Source organism: Seriola aureovittata, chromosome 1, assembly GCF_021018895.1.
Source record: "Seriola aureovittata isolate HTS-2021-v1 ecotype China chromosome 1, ASM2101889v1, whole genome shotgun sequence".
In the NCBI taxonomy this organism is placed as follows: Eukaryota; Metazoa; Chordata; class Actinopteri; order Carangiformes; family Carangidae; genus Seriola; species Seriola aureovittata.
Window position 1 is genome coordinate 7,072,483 of NC_079364.1, and position 21,411 is coordinate 7,093,893.

The 21,411-nt window shown below is 40.2% G+C and overlaps 1 protein-coding gene across 1 annotated transcript in view; it reads right to left on the reverse strand.

Moving 5' to 3' along the window:
- Positions 1 to 2,746: 2,746 nt before the first annotated feature.
- Positions 2,747 to 21,411, reverse strand: part of homer2 (homer scaffold protein 2) — a 33,121-nt gene continuing 14,456 nt past the window's right edge. Inside the window, exons 3-9 of the mRNA XM_056372639.1 lie at positions 13,862 to 13,993; positions 13,461 to 13,553; positions 12,532 to 12,671; positions 9,972 to 10,128; positions 9,301 to 9,411; positions 6,238 to 6,318; positions 2,747 to 4,744 (exon numbers count right to left, since the gene is read on the reverse strand). Of these exons, the coding sequence (XP_056228614.1) occupies positions 4,556 to 4,744; positions 6,238 to 6,318; positions 9,301 to 9,411; positions 9,972 to 10,128; positions 12,532 to 12,671; positions 13,461 to 13,553; positions 13,862 to 13,993 (903 nt within the window). The 3' untranslated portion in view covers positions 2,747 to 4,555. The remainder of the gene's footprint in view (positions 4,745 to 6,237; positions 6,319 to 9,300; positions 9,412 to 9,971; positions 10,129 to 12,531; positions 12,672 to 13,460; positions 13,554 to 13,861; positions 13,994 to 21,411) is intronic.

The window sequence follows — 21,411 nt, forward strand, 5'->3', positions numbered from 1 at the left end:
CATGAACTGTGGACAATTTCTTTTTCATTCAAACTTCGTTGGTCTGAGAGCTTTTTTTTTTATTCTTTTCTCTTTGCTCATGCTGTTCCCTGATCTCCACAGGTTAGCTGCACCTGTGCCACAATGAAACCCCCGCTCTTTAAATGAGTCACACCGTCTAAAGAGTGTTATCAACCTGTGCCGGTGAACTCCGGTGAGTGTGCTTTGGCGATTTGTAGCTCAGATGATGATGAGTCATATTGTAATATCCATCCTGGCAGGCGTCGCTCTCGCATCTCTCTCCTGCAGTGACAGCTCAGACATCCCCAGCCAGTTGTGATTGGGTTTATTCAGCTCTGTGTACTTAGAGAGCAGCTGCTAGCAGAGGTGGTTGTGGCTGCTCTTGGAGATCATCTTGTTTGCAGGGTCGTTGTCACTCTGCATTTGTCTGGGGTGTAATTCATTGGTAAACTCCAGGTGATTCAGATGATGGTGATTCAGAAATCCAGATGGAAGGTAGGTCACACACACGCAGGTCTTGAGACGAACCCGCCGATCGAGCGTCAACATGAAATTCCGCAGCTTGTTACTATGGCAACAGGAAGTCTCCGTGGTAGTGGCCTGCAGTGCCATCTCTCTCTCTCTCTCTCTCTCTCTCTCAGACACATGTACAGAGCAGCATAGTCTCTTAATGATGTTTCACCAACTCGCCCACTCATCACCAGTCACACAATGAGCTTTGCTGAGAGAATTAAAGAGACAGCGATGAACAGTATGGAGGGGACAGAGAGAGAAATGTTTTTGCTGCAACACTGCTACTGTAGTGATTTGAATGTGATTGATAATTCATATTGTTTCACTTATTTTTAATTTAATTAATTCATAATTTAGTATATGATGGATTTGAAAAGTGACCGGATCCTTCGCCCACAGTCAAGAGTTTTCTTCAGTCCAAACAAGAGTCAAACAAACACACTGTTTACTATTTAAATAAAACAAAAAGTAAGACTAAAAGTCTACAACCATGCTAGCAGCTCTGTGAGCCTGTACGAAGCCAAAGCATTTGCTTTAAGCTAAATGCTAAAGTCAGCATACTGACATGCTCACAGTGACAATGTTAACATGGTGATGTTTAGCAGGTGTTGTTTTTTCCATATTAACTATCATAGTTAAGTATGTTAGCATGATCACATTTGCAAGTTAGTACTAAACACAAAATACAGCTAAGGGAATGTTATTAGTTTTGCAGATATAAACCAAAGTATTGGACAAATTTGAACATTTTGACCTGCTGGTGGCGCTAGATGAAAAGTCAGGGGATCATCAAAGTGAGTAGGATTCATTCTCTGGAGAATATGAATGAACAAAATTTCATTGCTATCCATATAATAGTTGTTGAGATATTTTAGTCTGGCCCAGACTGGTGGACCGACTAACCCAGAGCTATGCAAGTTACGTGGCTAAAAAAATGCTAAAAGTGAGTCAAGTTTAGTCCAAGCAACAGTCAAAAAATCCCTCAAAGGTATTCAGTAGGACTGCAACTAACCTTTTTTTTAATAATCGAATAACTTTATTGTTTTGTCCAGGAACCAGAAAATGTTTTCAAAATTAATCACCAACAATTCTGATGATGGATCATGTCATTGATAAGTCACTGAAGTCATTTCATATCAACTAAAACAGTCTGGGGCTCCAGTTTCAATGTTTTATTAGCATTGTAAATTAAATATCTTTGGATTCTGTGCTGTTGGTTGGAAAGGAGCCATTTCAAAATATCACATCAGACCTGGGTGACTTCTCTCATGATTGCTTATATTTAACAGACTAAAAACGAGTAATTAACCAAAGAAAATAACGAACAGATTATTTAGTAGTTCAAATAATAAGCTGCAGTTTTACAACAGTTAATTTTCAATTAACTCACTTAATCGGTCAATTAACTGATCACTTCAGAACCAAATTGATGCTTACACTGTATATTGATTAATTCTCCTCTCAGATGTACCTGTGTCGCCCACCTGATCTCTGAGGGTGATAATGGAAATTAGAAACTCGGGGAGACCAGCTTCTAGGCGTCTCATTGGCTGAGGAAGACGACTGACTCTCTTGTCTAATTATCAAATTAATTGATGGAAGGTGGCACTGGATCTGTACTTCTTATAGTCCATCAGTCATACTGTTATTTACAAAAGGAAATGAGTGAGTGGGATTAGGTTGCCAAGGCAACATGTCTTCTGATCCACAGATCTGCATTTATGTCTTCAGTGCTGAGGATGTTTGAGGGTTTTTCCGTCCTTCAAACAAGCTGATGTGTGTTTGCTTTATTTGTACTGATTTCAGAGAAACTGATACATGTCACTGACGGCGATTAAATCCCACCTCATTTGCTACAGTTCTGTGTGTCTCTGTTAGGATTACAGCTATATTTAGTGCTATGTAAATCAACATCAGAGACAAAGACGTGCGGTGGCGGAGCTTCTGTACTCAAGCATCGACGGGATGAAGCTCTGCCGCTCTGGGTTCATTCCACCTCCTTCACTGAGCTTCTCATCCAGGAAAAATGCCTCAAGACTTTCACGATGTCAAGCAGCGCATTTGTCAGCTTTAACAGCATCTTAGTTTTTCTGCACAGAACCCACAACACTGATTTGCAACTAAATGGGGGATTAGGGAAACCTTCCATCTTCTCTCTGTGGCGCTCTGGCCAAAATGTGACCCACTACTTGAACTTTAAAAAAAAAAAAAAAGAAGAAGAAACACACACACACTAACTCAGCATTGTAATTAAACTAAATTTTAACAATTGTCAGTTCTATTGTACAATATTGAACAGGAGTCACAAAAGTGCACAAGAGGCATTGGTTCAAAAGGAAGGATCATTCATTGTGTTATCCAGGATTTTGGTGACTTATGAACAGTAGAGCTAATCAGAGAGAGAACAGTAAGCAAAAAGTCCCATTGTATATATCTGAGTCTTATGACAAGATTAAAACAGTGATGAAAAATATAGACTTATAACATCATAGTATAACCCAGTAAATATGCCACTAGAACATGTGCCTTTGAGTTCAAATGCACCACATTTCAAGGTGGACTTCTCAAAAGCAGCAGTCACACCATCCTGCAAACAAATCCTCCAATATAAAACTTCTGAGTCCTGACAGTTTGGTATAGTTTATATATTATTGTACATCTGTGGAGACATTAAGTGAAGGTAACGTTGATTTACTTGGTATGTTCTAGAAACACTAGTTGCAGAGAGGCACCAAAAATAAATAAATATGTAAAACAAAAAACCAAGAATCTGACAGGGTTTGAGTGAAAAGGCCCATGCCATCTAAATGTTTTCAGTGAAGTACACCGTCACATTATTCACCCATCGAGCAGCACCAAGTCCCCTCACCCAAAAATAACCACCACCATAACAAAAACCAGTGTGTGGGAAGCACATCAACAGCCTTGGAGACATACGTCTTTGTTCTACAAATGGACACCAATACTATTGCACACACAGTCATTTAAACACTACACTACGCTCATGGCAAGAAGGGGTTCCTATTATTATTTTTGGATATTTTTGAAGGAAAGCTCCTGAGACCAGAGCGTTTTCCTTCTTTATGCAAATATAATCAAAAGGACTGTTTAGTGAAAACACCCACAAGAGAAGTGTTGAATTCCTGCTGCAGTCCTTTCTCAGAGGAGTTTTTGTGCAAACACCTGTTGTGTCCTTTTGAGTTTCTCACCACATTAACATCCATTAACAGCACTGACATCCTCGCGATGGGTTTGCCTGCCTGCCTTCTTATCATCTCATTTTATTAGTCAGGATGTTTGTTTTTTTCGTCAGCTATTCTCACAAAAATCATCAAGTTATTATTATGGTGATGGTCATCACTTGGCCAGTCCTCCTTGCCAGGTGGATTTAGACTCACCTGGAGGCACTTTGTGTCACGGCCGTTATATATGTGCATATAATCTAATGAGTACAAACTGTCTTCTAACACACCTGAGATAGACGAGAGGCAACAGCGAGGACAGTCTGTAGAAAGATTTCATCTCTAATTCTCTGAGGGGGCCACAAGGATTAACACCAATTATTACTTGAGTGATGCTGAACAGCATTGTCTTTGTGTGTTGTTCATTTTAGCCCTTTTAAGTCCCCTCTTCTACTCTAAGCTCAGACTGCCTGCGTAGAAGTGCTGCAGCCTTCAGAAAAAAGACAGATGGACAGAATCTAAGAACCCGCCACCAGCTTTTTAAAGCCGTTTCCCCCCACAGAAACCGATAAGTAAGCTCAAAGTGTGACTCTTGATTTAGTTTCAGGATGCCAGCATACAAACTGGAGCCATTTGGTGGAACATGCTGGCCTCCCTCCTTTTAATCTGCCAGTCTCCCTCACCCTCTCCAAAATCATCTCTTTCTCACGTGGTAGTGTTTATTAGAAGCCAAAGCTGATAGTTTCCGAGTGGACATCACCTTGGGGGGAGTAGGTGCCACATAGTTTCTGCCCTGAAGACATACTGTAGTGAATCTTTCGTACCCGACCTCTGACCCTTTCAGCTCAGTGCCACTTTTCTCAGTTATCAACACCTAGCTTGGAAAGCCCCTGCCTGACCTCATGCAGCTCGTCTATCTTTCCATCCAGAATATCCATGAACTTCTTCAGCTCGCCCTTCATGTTGCCCTGCTTTTGTTGACTGTCGTCTATGTCCAACTGAAGACCCTCTATCCTCCCCTCCAACTCCTTGTTCTTCGTCTCTGCAGCCTGTGGACAGATATTAGGAGGAAAAAAATGTTGCATTGTAGAAAATAGCAGTTACAATTAAAAAAAGAAAAGGATGCATTTGCTTTTTCTTTTTTTTTTAACATTGTCATGACTGAAAATCAAGCCTGTACATTCTTCTATGTGTGGGGATGGGAGGGTAAAGTAAGTCAGACTAGCAGGCGACATGAGTGACACATTAATGCCAAAGATACCACTGAAGGGAGGGGTTTAAAATAGGAGTGCTAAATAGGTGTTGCGCCTGCATGACTGTATCCTCCAGCTGACTTCTGAAACCTGATCTCCACATGGGGTGTTGTCTTTAAATAGAGGGGAGCAATGACCACAAACACAGAGATGAAGTAGGTAGACTTTTTTTTTTTTTTTTTTAAAGCCACATAAAATCATATTGATGTCACAGGAAAAACACTGATTTGGCAGCAGGAAAGTAATTTCAACTGTTTTTTAAAATCTCCCAACTTCTCCCTAAATAGGCGCCTTTTGCCTTTAGGCCTCATGCATAGACAAAGGTATTTGAGAAATCCCATTGTCTATGCTTCTCCTCAATTTGGATAGCCGGTTATATAAACTCGTGCTTCAGCCGGTTCTGTTGTCACTGTCATTCATCCAGCTGGCTGTTGCAGAAACAAACCAGGCAGTCGAGCTTTGTGAAGCACAAGAACTTCAGGCATGCCACTGTTGGTTTTATTCTCCTCCCTGCCCGGCTTGAAAGGCAGCACATGCACGACAGCTTGAATGATAAAATCCTGCTCTGAGTCAGTCAGTACAGGGTGAGATGAGCATCACTATCAATGCACCTCATGTCTGACTTGGCACTAACGGGGCGTACAGTCATTCACCGAGCCTGGCACTTCTGGTTTTACAGAAAGTCTGATATTACTCAATGAGGAATAAGCCTTGAAGTATTAGTGCTCTTTGTTACAACGAAAAAGGGAGGTGATGGTCGGGAATCCATGATGTTAAAGGGTAGATTTTCACACCCAACCTCACACACATTAAACATATGTACACCTACAGAAATATTGGCATATTAAATCAGCAGCGCTCTCAAACAACTACAGCTCTTTTTGTACACATCTGTATTGCTAGGAAACTAATAAGCTGTGACAGAGATGTAGTATCTCTGTGTCACAGATGAGGATACAAAAACCTTTTCAAAGAGGCAATAATCCACTCCGCACTGTACAGGGGATGGACCTTTATTAATAGAGGCAGTAACCACAATGTGCGTTAGTGAGACACGTGATGGGAATGTTGTGTCACCAGCCCTCAGGCAAAATGATGAATACCTCCATCTGAAAGTGCTGCTTGCGCCTCAGAGCCTGTGTGTTACCTCGCCGTGACAGCCATCGTGTCCTCACGTGTGCTGTAAGCTCGCCGTCTACGCGGCTCTGTGCTGCGCTTTTATCCTCTGCTGTAAATCACACCAGAGAGAAATGTGGGGTTTGTGGGATTCCTGGGTGCTTTGAACGTACCTGCAGTTTTGCGGTGATGCTCTCGCACTCTGCCATGAGCTGAGGGATTATCTCTGCCTGTTTCCTCAGGTTCTCCAGCTCCTGGGAAAAGTTCAGAAACCAGCAACAACGATTCATTGTTCTTTTCCCATTGTTTTCTTAAGAAGCCAAACTTAACAAATGTTAAAGAAATAGTTCAACATTGTGAGAAATTTGCAGAGAATTACATGAGAAGATTGACAAGAACTTTACCTGAATAAAAGACAAAACTGACAAAGTGATTATCTAAAACATCAATGCGTAAATACGAGTATGAATCATGTGCTTGATTCCAGCTTTCAGTTACTGACAGTTTGCGATGCTCTGACATTTTCAGGCGTTACCAAAAACGTATTGAAGTTGAATACCCAGCATTGCAGTGACCTTGGGACATTTATATTTACATTTGCAAGATTACTGTTAATTAATGTTCATAAAAATAAATAAACAAACTATGACCATAGAAGCAACAACACAAAACAGGTAAGGACAAATGGAAATTAAGGTAAAGAGAGAAAAACGCAGACTAGAATGAATAGTGATGAAACAGCCTTGACTTGAGTTTTTCTGCCTTACGCTTACATGTTTGTTTTCTCCTCAATTAAACATCTTATCGCTCTGAAAATCTCATCTCTCCGCTGCTTTAAGACAAACACACCATATACAGGTTCTTATCATGTTATTGCTTCAAGCACTTCCACAACAAGTAATAATTGGCCGTGTCTTTCTGGTTACCTGTAACAGCTTTGTTCTATTGGTTCACAGCTGGCCAGCGCAGGGTCAGTGCTTAATAATTCATAGGCACGTTTTTAATTGGAGGAGTTAAGCGTGTGCATTTCTAGCAGCGGGTGAGTCACTCGGCAGATGAGCCTCTGTGGACCGTCTGCTGTATCAGTGCTCTGCAAACAATGAGACTTCCTTCTGCAGGCCCCTCGGTCAGTGCTCGAAGCGTTATGGATGATACTCAGGACTGTGGAAACGCTGCAGCCCCCCAAAGGACGTGATTTGTTGCTTATAGGCTTTCAAAATCAGCTCCAGCTCTTTGAACTACTTCCTTCCTGTTGTTGAGTAAGATATACCGCTCTCGACAGAAAGATTTACATGTTCTATTAATACTCAGATGGTAAACTAGAATATCCCAGACACACCGCTTACCTCAGGGAATCTGAAAGGGTCTTTATGCCGCACAGCCATAAATGTCAAAATTTAGTTTAGTGGATTAATTTTATGGACAACCAAAAGAAAATCTATCAATAAGATAACTGGGGATTGATTAATCCCTTCTGTCATTTATCAAGCAAAATATCAAAGGTTTGCTTGTTTTTGCTCCTGAAATGTCTGGATGTACTGTTCATCTGTTTCAGTGGGATTGTAAACTGAACATCTTTGGGTTTTGTTGTGTTCATCAGACTAAACAAACAATAAAAAGACTAGAGCTTCAACGATTATTCGATCGATCAGAAAATGAATCTGCAACTATTATTGCTTTTCAATACACTAATCGTTCAAGTCGTTGAAAATATTTGTCAGATTTACTGATGCTGAAAATAGTCATTAGATCATCGTCACCTTGGTGTATTGACTGGCTAATTGATAACAGAAAAATATAAATGATCATCATCACCATCATACACATTTAGAGAGTGTGTAAAGCTTGATTTGTTGCAGTGTTCAGGTGTGTAAACAGCTCTAAAACTGTTGAGAGAAAGCAGTTTGGCTACGTGTCACTTTTTGGGGATCAAGCTATAGAAAATATCTAAAAAGGACTTGGCCAGATATACATGATGAAATGCTCTTTTACTTTTGATATAAGAACTCTCCTATGGTAACTGAATATGTTTTGTTCATCTTTTCTTCGGTTTCACACATGGCTGATTGTGTCTCTGTGTCTTTCATGGTATTGATAGAGAGACACACTATATAAAAAGGCAGCAACATCGGTCCTGATCATTTGTCTGCAGACAGAAACAGCATTTAACCAGCAACTAGCAAAGGTCAAAGGACTGTGTGGCTACGCATGGCTCATCCTCATTAGAAATAACAGCACCATTAGGCTCCGCCGCGCTGACACTCAGCTAGTTTGGATTAGGGATGAGTGATGTAGTGAACATAAGGCGATATCACTAATGGTATTTGTGCCAAAATTCCCTGCTACTCTGACAAAAGACAAAGTCAGTGGATGGATTTACATTATAGTCTGATTATTTTCACAGTGGAGCTCAACTGCACCAAAGCAGGAAAAATATCAAGTTAATTACTGCAGAAATAAATATAATAAGCAGCACAGTCAGAAATATAACAAGAGTTACCGCCTTGTGCTTGTATGCCTTCACCAACCAGTCAAGTTGCAGGAAATATGTTCACAATCTCCCCTTCAGTTCATGAGTTACAGCAGTGAATAATGGCGTGTATTTGCAGAACATTATGATGTCACAGTTAAGTTGACCTTTGACCGGTTGAATAAAAAATGTCATCACTTCATAATTTTATCCCATTAGATATTTATGTTAAACTGTGTCATGATTAGCGCATGAATTCACGAGCTATAGCAAAAAAACTTGTTTTGTCAGGTCACAGTGACCTTTGACCTTTGACCTTTGACCACCAAAATCTAATCATGATCACAAGAAAGGAATGGACGCAAGTACGGACAATCCAAAAACACAACGCCTCCAGCCACGGCTCTTGCCGGCACAGAGGCATAAAAAATCATGAAGGTCTGGGTCCAGCTGGGTAGGTGAAAATAACAAGAACAATCCATACAAATCCAAAGATCCCATAACAAAACCTATCATTTCCTACTGAGCTATAATCACTTCCTGAGGGAGAGGAGTGGTACCTGAGTAAGAACAAGAGGCAGAGAGTTGCTGTGGAGTGAAGGGAAACACAGAAATGTGGGGATGAGGAGAAGAAAGTAGATCTGAAGAAGTAGATCAAGGTAACACTTCCATTATTTAAAAAAGGCATTGTTTCACAAACTCTCACAGACAACTCTCTCCAGACTGCCCCTGTTGTTTCAGGACAAATGTGATGCTGAAGTCTCACCTGCTCTTTTTCCTGTAGCTCAGCCTCCAGCTCCTGCACTCGTAAAGTCAGTTGGGCGTTTTTCTGCTTCTCCTCATTGGCTTCATTACACTGAGCTTCTAGTTCTGCAATCTGAACACATGACGAAAAAGAAAGGGAGGTTCTTATATTATATTACCATTTTGTTTATCATTGTGTATTTGTGAAGTACTGGATTTACTGGATTATATAGGTGATGTCATTTTCAAAACTGACACCAGCAATTAGAAAAAACAAAAAAAACAACTTGCAGCAGGTTACAAAATAAAGAGTATCATTGCAACACCAGCCCAGCTGCAGTAACAGCCCACATTGATTATGAAACTAAAATGATTCTATTTATGGTGGGCTTGGAGCTGAGACTCTGGTGCAGGAAACACAGAAGCTTATCAAATGTACAGTAGTCTTCTCGCTCAAAGTGGACAAACTTGAGATTGATCACAATTTTGTAAAAGGGATTCTCTAATCCCACTATACAGATTAAGATAACTAGCACAAAGAATCCATTCATTTTGTGACAGTTTTTTGGTGCAGTTTGTTTCCTTTTATGCAGGAGGCAACAGTGTTTCTAACCTGACACCTTTTCTGCTTGCAGGATCGATGGGTTTGTGTACATCATTTAACTTCCCTGTAGGAGTGCATGACTGTATTACCTTTTCCCTGAGCGTGTCACTCTCCTCCTTGCAGGCACTGAGTTGTTTCTTCCAGCTCTCTACATTTGCTGAAGACTCCTGCAGTGCGTCCACCAGCCTGGCATTATTTTCTCTTAAAGTCTGCAGCTCTGTTTCCCACTTCTTGGCGTTGGTGTTGCTGTCAGACAGAGAGAAACAGTAAGATCCAGAAGGAGAGTCATTAATGGATGGAAAATCTAGACAGGTTAGTGTTGAAATGCCTCAGGCTTGTGCCCACTGACATGACACATAATGCTACCAGTTCCTTCCACTCATTCATTCAATTAGATGTGATGTACATCACACTGTCGGGACATATTTAGACCATAAAAAAGAAATAAGTGGGAAAAGTCTCAAAGGTCTGATGAGCTGTTGTGCTGATATGTACATACAGTTTTTTTATCTGTTCATATTAGAGAGTTTGGTTCCGTCTTATCAATAAGGCTGGAGAGACTTTGATGTATATTTAGTATGCATCTCTGTCCCCCTCCTTATGCATGGCTGAGCTGAAGTGCGCTACTCTCCAACGTGGACAGACATGCACAGCAGCTTTCTGCAGTCCTTCACAACTGTGACACACTAACGCAAAAGAAAATGAAGGCATGAAGAAGGACGGACAAAGACGGGGAACAATGGTGGACTAAACTATGTTTCACAACCATAACCTGGACAAGTTTGATGATACATGAAATGTATGTAATGATACTGCTATGAAACAGTACGCAGTTAATAACAATGTTTTGGTTTAGGGTTTGTAATTTTCTCATCATTTCCTTAAATGTTTCGTGGAAAGAACTTTCTAATTCTAAGTACAAAGCAGAGAAAGTCATTTGAGTGTAATTAGTTGACCAGTGGAATTTCTTTAATTGAACTGGTCAATATGAAACCAAGTGAATATACTCTTGAGGTAAAAATAGCAACTATAATAACTTGCAAAGCAGGAAGGAGCACTTAAGAATGACATTTATGCAGCACAGATTGTATTCCACAGCTGATGTTGAGCTTAGAGGAAAAGCTTTACAACAACGTATTTATGTCTTCCAGAGCAGCCGGGTGTGAAGAGATAATTAAATCATATTCAGCTTTTGATCTTAAACCCAAATGTCCTCAGTGTACAACAAAACAAAGGAAGTGCTCTTGCCGTTCCATTAGTTTTGAATGGGACTGTATTTGCATACACACAAAACGGTGTCTGACCAAGTAAATATTCATTCTTCAGTCATTCGTTAGTGGAAACTATGAAAATAGACCGTCTACAATACATTCGCAATTTTCTATTCAGTTCTTCAATAAGAATCACAACTTCCTGTCAAGGAATCCTTCTTAAGAAAGTACTATTATATATTACTTCCTTTCATGGAGAAATTACTGAGAACTACAAGAAGTGTAAAATAACGTGTAATCTCCACCGCTCATGCAGATGTTCTTTCATTCTTATTTTGTCTTGAGTATTGGCAGGGAAGGTCTGCTAATTGGCCTTTTTCACTTCAGGACCTTTTATCCCATCTGGATCAAATACGTCAATTCTGGCAAAATTTACTCACTGCAGTTTTAGTTGACTCTGAAGCCCTGGGGTCATTTTAATCCCATCTGGAACTACATCTGGTGTTTCGTGCAATTACTGATTTATACACTCAGCATCTGGATTATAAAGGCCTGATAACCAAATGGCAGAGTAGAGCAGCATCACTCTTTAGATTTGATCAGGTGATTTCTGAGCGCTGGGAGGACTTGATATTATCCCAGCAGCAGGAAAATGAAGAGGGAGCCCCATTTGAGCACAGTTTGGTGCCGAGATGAGCAGAACACAAGAATAAAACAGCGAGAGTTTGCTTGACTGATGTGAGATTATAAAACATGTTAAGGATTAGCACACTTGATACTGCACCATTTGGATGACTCAGTAAAATTAATGATATGCATGGTTATGTCTATTTGTTCATATGCTCTAGTAAAAGCTATGTGTTGGGATAGATACCTGTGATGGCCCCAGGATGAAAAATGTTTTCTATGCATTTTATTTCATTCTGAACAAGCTTTGTGATTGAGTAAGTGTCTTAAAGTTAGTGCTCATAATCCCAGTGCGGTGTCGGTACATGACTCTTTGGACGGTCTCCACACTGGTTAGTTTACATTCAAATAACCAGATTCCCAAAAACCTGTGTATTTTCTGTTGCTGCTCTACAGAAAAGGCTTCTTTTTTTTTTTTGTTACACAGAATCACCAGCTGCAAACTAATTTATGTGTGTATTTTAGTTTATTTGGTCATGATGCGACAATTGCAGAAGAAAAATAAATAAAAAATTCTTCTTGGTGAAGAAAAAGATTTATGAAAAAAAGATACTCCTTTGTTTACAGAAAAGGACACTTTTTTAAATTAGATATTGTATTAATCTGACTTGTGATGAGGAGTGGACACGAGGACGAAGGCTGATAGTTCACATGTAGTTATGTTATTGATTCAAGATAAAAGATTTAATCATGAAGGGAAGAACACGTCACATGAAAGAGGTTCCTCTGCTGCAATGAAACGTAACCTTACCTCTGTTCTACTGCACTCTTGAGGCGTTCGTTCTCGGTCTTCAGCAGAGCAGCCTCCGGACCGACGTGAGAGATTTTCTCATCATCGGTCCCGTTAATGCTGGATGCCTGGTTGGTGGAGGGCGTCTCACGTCCAGACTCCTGGCATGGGACAGTGCGAGACTTGTTATGGTTATGGGCAGGTTGTGATTGAAGCTCATCTGGAGCTTTTCGAAAGGTCTGATGGGTTCTGGGTTCTGGGTTCTGACCATGAAAGAGGGGCCGCGGGCTTCTTTCGGTGAAACACTGTCAACAACCTCAGCACGTCAGCGATGACAGCAGAGGGGTGAGGAAGAACTGTTGCCAGTATTTATCATGTCATATGGCCCAGCAGCTTTGTGTGTCTCAGAGCAGAGTCTGATTCCTGCCATCTGGAGTCAGTGCGGGCAGAGAGCAGACCTGGTGGACGCTTACTGAGCCGTGACTGTGGATCAACCTCCAATCAATGCTGTTTACTAACTGACTGAATTACTACATTGAGACTGTTTGTGTGGAAATGTTTATCGTTTTATTTGTTTCACTGGCTTCCTTATCATCTTAAATTACTGTACTGGTAAGGATGACCTTTCACCTCTCATTCATGATGATTCAGACTATGACACAAATGATTTCTGTTGTGTTAGCATGTAATATTCAACACAAGATTCATAGATCTGTGTTCATGTAAATATCTAAACTTAACTATTTGAATACCTTATTATTGCAGGAATCTGGTGTTTGAATCCTTTAGTGTGTGTGAAGCTAAACTGAAGCATTTTTATTTCTCAGTGTCTCTGCAGTGCTGCTATTTTTCCTCTCTGTAGAGGATCATGGCGACTGTAGAGGAAACAGCTGGACAGCAGAGGTGTTGTACTGAATCAGAATTTCAGACAGCAGAGAGATGTAATTTACCTGGGAGTGGTTACTCAGTGTTTCCACCTTCTCTTGAGATTTGTCCCTTGCTAGCTTGGCTGCTTCTTTTACCTCCTGGAACTTCTCAGCAAACTGAAAATATCAGGGAGATGTTAAAGAGCTGTGATGATTAGTGGCAATACAAGCTGATGTGTCATACACAGTGTGGCTCATCTTGAAAAGTTTTTTGAGATCAGAGAAATAATTGGCTCCATAGCAATAGTAAGGACTTAAGAATCAGGTATACCCTTAAATCCTTTTCTGATTGCTTCAATTCCCCACCTGGTGTTCAGTTAATAACCAACTGTGCACTGTCACATTTGGGTTTTTAGTACAAATACACAAATTGGCCGTCTCTAAGCTGTGTGACTATGTGATGCTGCAGAAATGTTGCCTCTCACCTTTGTCAGTTGCTGCTCCGAAGAGAAGCCCAGTCCAAACACAGTGTTGGCCCTGCTGTCTGCCCACTGGCCAAACTTCTGCGATGTTTTGGTGAACGTCATGTTGGGTGTGATGGTGCTGTTGATTATCACCTGTTAGGATAAAACAACGCATCATTCATTTCTAGCCTTATTGGAGATCATACTGGTAATCAATATAGGTGTATAGACATAGATAGACCAGCATGGTTTTAAGTTCATCTGACACAGCACGCTTCCCTCAGGCTCATGTCTGCTGCTGTGTTTTGAAAATCGAGTGTTTCATCGAGCCAAGTCATATTAGAGAAGGAGCTCCAGCAGCTGCATTCATATGATGAATAGTCCTATTGATTGAGTAAAAGACAATCCCCTATTGTAGCTGCATTCATACCAGAGTAAAGCTGTAATACACTGCCCGTGTCTAAAGACTATGCCACCACTGACAAGTGTGATTATAATTGGCAGATTTATAGTTTCTTCAACTGTTCAACTCTTCCTCTAAACACTCAGATTCATATGCGTGTTGGAGAGCCAATCTACAATACAAAGCATTTAAATCTTCGATAATGTCATACATCAAAATGCAAAAAAAATACTTGCTCATCCTCTAAATACAAGGGGGCAGATATTTTCTACTTCAAAAGCAAAGAAATGATTCAATTCAAATAAAATAAAATTCATTAAGCAGGATGCTGGATGGCAAACAATTAAATTTTTTGCTGTGACAGTCAAATTGTCTCTCAATGGCCTGTTAATCATAGAAGCTACTGACACTGACACATAATCTAAGAACCCAAACCATCAGTTTATAACCATTTACTACACCCATGTCACCAGATTTCACACTCAAAATTGTACTATGTTACATACAACTACTACTACTACAAATAATAATAATAAAAATAAACTTTATTTATGATAGTAAATTGCATAAAGTGCATTACAGTAGTTGAGACGGGAGAAAATAAAAAATAAAGTAAGTAATAAGTATGACCTTATGCAACGCGTTCTCACATAATTCACTGGGATGGTGTAAACACAAGACATGTGAGTGTCACTCTCTTCAAGACTTTTGGAGGTGAGTGTCCAGCGTTTTGTCTGATGTGACAGCACAAAAACAGACTTTGTTATGACTCAGAGTCAAATAAAGGACAATGTAAAATTGTTAATGGCTGTTTTAAAGCTGCCAAAATACTTTCAATGCCAAATCATCCACTTTAGGGATGTGGCGTCACGTAGCAGCACAAATAAAGTTTAAGCTTCGTGGGTCATGAACAGAGAAACACCAAACAGGACACCTCACTCAAGTTATTATTGTCAAGCTGTTCATGGGAGGCCACAGGGGAGCGGGTGGTTGGGGGGAGGGATTGTTAAGAACACGAGTATATACTGTATGTGTGCGCAAAAACATTTGAGCCATTTGTACCAGTCATTTTGTTCCACAATTGCAAAAGAAAGATTTGTTCGGAAGAAAATGAATAAATAAATAAAACACTGACACAGACCATGCAGTGGTGACCGCTGACCCACTAACCTCTAAGTAGTCAAATTACAATCTCCATATTTGCTACAGCGCACATTCACCTGTTGCAGCTATGCAGTAAATCAGCTGCCAAAAAACATTTGCCGCAGTCTAAAATTGTAACTAGAGCATGAGACAGTGTCAGTAGAAACCAATAGATGCCTAAAACACTATTTCAGTCTGACCAGACTGCAGTGATTTTGGTGTTTACTGCCTCACTGTAAATATACACACACTTCTAATCCTATATGAACAGCTAGATGTGCATGTCAACACAAGCTGCTTTAATTTATGACTGCGCATGTACACAAACCCAGTCTCACTACCAAGACGTGAAAAATTAGAAACAGCACACGCAAATTACCAACAATTAAGAAACAAAAGAAGACAGTTTAATCACAGTGAAGCACTTGTTTCATAGCAACATGGCTGTGAACACAGGAATCGAGAATTCAAATTGCTGACAGACTCATGTCCTTTTCAACGCCCCCACTGTCTCCCTTTCCATCTTTTCATTGGCTGAGGTGTGAAAACACTTTACACTGCATCATTACTGGACACAGACCCAAAAAGAAGAGGATGAGCTAACAGAATGCGCAGATTAGCATTTGAAATCCATACACGTGTAGCATCTGTGTCACATTCAGAACAATGCTAATGGCTCCTAAAGAGAGGAATCATTGCCTATACACAAACTAAAAGCACATTATCAGTGTCATGTAGTGTACAGATTACAGCTGCAGTCTCCAATTCAGGCTGCATTCCCACATCATCAAGGGTTTATAGGGAGGGTGGCAGTTTACCAAGGTGCTGGTAATCTAATTTTAAAATCATTCTTTCAAAAGGCTTCATCAAAACAAAGGTGACCTAATTTCCCCTGAAGAGGAACCTGGGTGAAGCCTGAACAACACTCACATGTCTCATCTGGAGCAGCTGAGTGAATATTTAACAGCGTTCATCACGATGGCTCAAAGACAAGTGTTAAGATAAGATGAAACTTTAATGATCATTGTGGAGAAACTGGGCTGTCGCAGCAGAATAAAGAAAAAGAAATAAAAGAATAAACAAAAGTAAAGAATTAGGTAAACAGATGGCCATCTAAACACTCGAATATATTCAGTCATTAAGAAATATATACTTCATCAATCAAAACACATTTTTGAAAAAGTGATGCCATCAGCCGTGTTGTCAATCAGCCAATCAGGGTCTTTCTTTTCAATTTCATCTGCTTTGTTTGCTAGAAACCCGTCAGAGTCTTCTCTATGTTCAGAACTTGTGTTTGGATTTTTACTTCTTCATGTTGACAACTGGCTTGAAAGGAAAATGAGCAGCAATTATCAGTTTTACACTGCTGAAACCACACACTACGGACCTGAGGCTCATTCATATTAAATCACTATTACTCACAGCTTGGGCTGGATGATAATTCTGTTTTATTAATGACATAATTACAAGTTAATCACAACGAGAAGCTAACACAATTGTTGTTGAAGTTTTTGTTTTACACACACAGAGCTCAATGAATGTCTTCATCAACAGAAATCTGCGACTATTTTGATGAATGAAGTTTTCAGTAAATTTTTCAAGCAAAAATAGAAAACATGCGTTGACTCCAGCCTTTTAAATAGTTATGGTTTGTAAAGTGAAACTGTAAAACAAGCCATGTGAAAAACATCACCGTGGCATTTAATAAATAGTGATTTACATTTTGTTGATCAACCAATTATGCAAGAAAGTACATTGCTTCATATAAATTTGAAAATTTTTCCATGTCTTGATTAATGTTGCTATATATTATTAAAAAAGAAAAATATTGTGTGACTGAATTCAACTACATCGCCCAGCATTATTGATCCTGTATTATGGTTGAACACATACAGAAGCTTGAATAGAAACACGACTATCAACAGATAAAAAAATTTTTTTTTTAAAAAAGGATCAGACAAATAATGTGGAATCCAACTGATAATGCGGTAAATTAACATACTAGACTATCAGGTTGCCCCGATCTTTGTGGACCCTGCGAGTGTGTGCTGGCATGTACGAGTGTCCGACTCAGAGAGAGTGGGAGGGTGTGACAGGGGGAGGGAGAGCGGAGTGACGCGAGCAGCTGTGCGGGTGGTGAGCCGGGGCTGTGGATCAAGTGGCGCAGGAGGTGCAGAGTGAAGCTCGGCTGGCCAATGGCACGAGGGTCACTTCCAAACTCAGAGACAGCCAGGAGGTTACAGGAGAAATTTTCCTTGGCTGATTGTGTGTCTGCAGAGTGCGCAGAATCTGCAGAGTCAGTATGTACAATGAGAGATGTAGAACATGAGAATATGGGAGGGAAAGAGCCGTGATCACTTGTCAAGCACCAAATGCCAGAAGATTTTGTCAGAGCTGCACTGAGTGGTAGCTTTTTAAGATGATTCAATTTTAAATATCTTGGGTTTTTTTTTAGAGAATAAAAACCCTTGGCCAACTTGTAACTCCATTTCAAAAAGCATTTCTGTCAAGGTAAATGGGTCTATAGAGTACCTCACTGTTTTGCTGTGATCAACGTGCAGACTTCAGTGAGTTCCAGCTGAATGTACAGCAAAAAGCCTAGTCTTTGTTTTTGAGGGATATATGATCGAAATAACGATGACAACTGTGCAGCGGGGCTTGTCACGATCATGGACAGGAGGAACTGGCGGCGGTGTTCTAACTGAGACGCAGCCAAAGAAAGACGAGACGATGGTCGTCGCGCCCTCTCATCAGACCAAGCAACAAAATGTAAAATTGCGATTGCTCATCAGGCAGAGGTGTGATGTGGATATAGACTTGTTAAATATTATTTCTATACGTCTGCCAGCCGCTTAGATGACCTGATGCAGTTCTGCTCACGATATATTAAGGACTTCAAAAACATACTGTTCCCTGGTGGCAATGATGCAGAAGACTGGTTAAGTTAGTTGGAGTCAGGGGTGAACCACCACATCAAAATATTACAGCGAAGACAGTTTTCTGCATTTCCATATAAATTTACATACAAATACTGAGCTGGCCCTCATGCCTCCTATAATCATAATAGAGGCAGCCTAATATAAAAGTTAGAAAATATGCATTAATATTAGGCTCTGACCTTGCATGACATACATAACATCTCTTTTGGTGAATGTGGAACTAAGGGCTAAAAACACGCTCCTGTGAACATGCGTGGACAATGTGAACATAAACATGGTTTGTCCTGACAGGAGGTTGGATCAACCAATCAGCTTCTTTAACATGCAGGGCTCCACAACATGTTATGGGGATTTAGAGGGTGTGCACGTCCTCTGCGGTCACCCCTTTTTCTGCGTAGATCTGCAGAGATTTTTACACATATCTTCGCAGGACTATAATTTCAAGCTTGATACTGAATAGACAGTGTGTTTGACAGTGCAGTACAGCGTAGAGGAAATTCAGCTTCTAGTCTGCTAATGAACAGCAGCTTTTTCGCTGGAAGAAGTTAATAAATGCAGATGATGCTTCAGATGACATTTGTTTGGTTTTTTTTTTTTATCATTTGCCGTCCCAGTTTGTTTTTTCTGACAAAATAGTCGTTGACATGCAAAGCTGTTTACAAAACTGGATTTCCTGATGTTGGTGCTTCACAGTAGCTCATAGCAGCTTTGGTGTGAGTGCACCATAATCCTAATAAATAATTGTTTTGGGACTTGTATCAACCCAGTGCATTCTCTCATCATGACAGCTGGGTATACAATAAAGCATCCAAACTCCAACTTAAAAGTGTTGGGGGTGGGCAAATAGTGAAAACTGAAGGGCAAAGCGTGTACATCCTCAGATCCATCCACCGTAGGAATAATTATTTTTCTTGGTGGAAATAAAACTGTATGAGACACAAGTAGAGAAACTACATGGTGTACTTGGGCTGCAGCCACAATTTTACAGGGGAACAAGGTGATGATAACAAAGGAAACTTGGCTTTAGGTTGTAATATTGGCTTATAAATTAATAGACTAGTTAAAAACTTAACATCTGGCAAACCTACCAGCCAAAAACACATAAAACAAGCTCACTTGGAGGAATTTGAAGTCTTAGTCTTGGCACAAACATCATCTTTAAGCTCACCACCACACAGTACACGAGCCAAAATATTAATCTTGGACACTGGCTATGAGAAGTAGTAAGTAATAAAGAACAAAACAGATAGTTAAAGAGGGAGTAGGATGTAAGAGAGAAGAATATGAGGCACAAAACCTTTGAAAATATTTGAAACACAAGAGGAGCTGACGGTTTTTTATGTGTGAGCTGGAAAAGTTATCACAGCAAGAAAACTCTTCACGGTGTTGTAGCTCTTGCACCATTGTTGTACGAGACGCATGATTCACAATGAGTGAGAGTCAAAAGTGCTGATATGCTCCCCTACTTGCCGTATCGCCATCAGTGAGTTGCCCGGCCATCACGAATGGACGAATATAAGCTGACGGTCTGTCGTAGTTGGTATGTACAGCAGCACAGACTATTCTTCTAGACAGACCTGTCTCCCTCGCAGCTAGTGTACAAACTAGAAACTATATTTAACATTTATTTGATATGACTCAACATTTCCTCGCTTTCGGTTACTTTGCTCATACCAACATCACTTTGACTTAAATTAGCTGGAAAAAAAAAGGGATGCGATTGAAATCAGCGGTCATATCTATTTAAAAACAGATTAAACTTCAGAGTTTTTTATTCCTCATACCTCACATATAGCTGTCGCCTGCACACATTTTATGACACATAGGCTACTGCTCTGGTACTCAAGGTTACAGGAGAGCGAAGAGACAGGAGGACAGGGAGGATGACAGGAGTGGGAGCAGAGCGAGGAATCCTGGCCTTGAGTTGAATTTATTGTCTGCATTAGGTCCAGAATAGCCAACCGGAGCCGATCCACATGCTCAAAACTCTGGCAACTGAACCTTAGAGGTATACATACTATTTCAAATGGAGGACTTACAAAAATATAGATCATTTGAAATAAATTCAATTTCAAATCTCATTTCTTTCAGAGAAAACTTAATTTTTCGAGGGAAGACGTTAAAGATAAAGCATGCCAGTTTATCTTCAGTGATCAATTGGCAGTTGTTGTCAGTGCTATAGCTCAGTAAGTGCTGCTTGATGACATAACAGATTAGAGTCTTGCTTCTCTGGTTTGTAGCTGTGGGAAGAGAGCTGTTTTGAACCTAACAGAGCTTGACTCAACAATGCTTTGCCCGAACAGACTAATGCATTTTAATTCTCTTTAAAGATGGATTATACTTAAAATTGTAGACCCTCTTAATATTTGAGCCAGACGGTCAACAGAAATACCCGTACAGACACACACTTGTTGGTCTCTCTTTAGTTGTGAGGACACCCATTGACATAATGCATTCCCTCGTCCCTTACTAACTAAAACACCATTTACTTGTCACTTAAGAGAAGCTACTCTTTAGCAACAGCAGAAGATGCTTTCTACATTGACGTATATCTATGCTGAGCTGCTGTGAGACCCATCCTTCAGCTGTTGGGTTGGTTCTGAACAGCCCTTTACCCGAACAGAGAAATGCATGGTGAAAGGACCGACCACAGGGACATATACAGATCCAAACAACTGTCACCCTGCTCCCTGTCTGAAGTGGCTCTGCAGGTAATCTGAGTGATTTAAGATTGTGCGACAGGTGATTGCCTAACAGCAGAGGGATACCACTGTCATAACGCTACGACAGGTTTTACACAGATAAGAGGCTCTGATCGCCATGGAAACATGTAATCTACTCTTTCAGTTTTTGGAGAGAGAAGGTGTGAATGTGGGATATAGGCGCATTCATATGGTGTCTATTATCAATTCATGCTCTTGTGATGACAAATGGAAATCATTTTGGAAAATCAGGTTGTTGTTTTTACTTGAGAATGGTCAAATGTTCTATAACCAAGAAATTCCTTAGTCTCCAACACATGGGTAAAAATTATTCAGAGGAAAAAAAACACGAGATCAGATTAAAACTCAGTGCAGAGGAGTTTG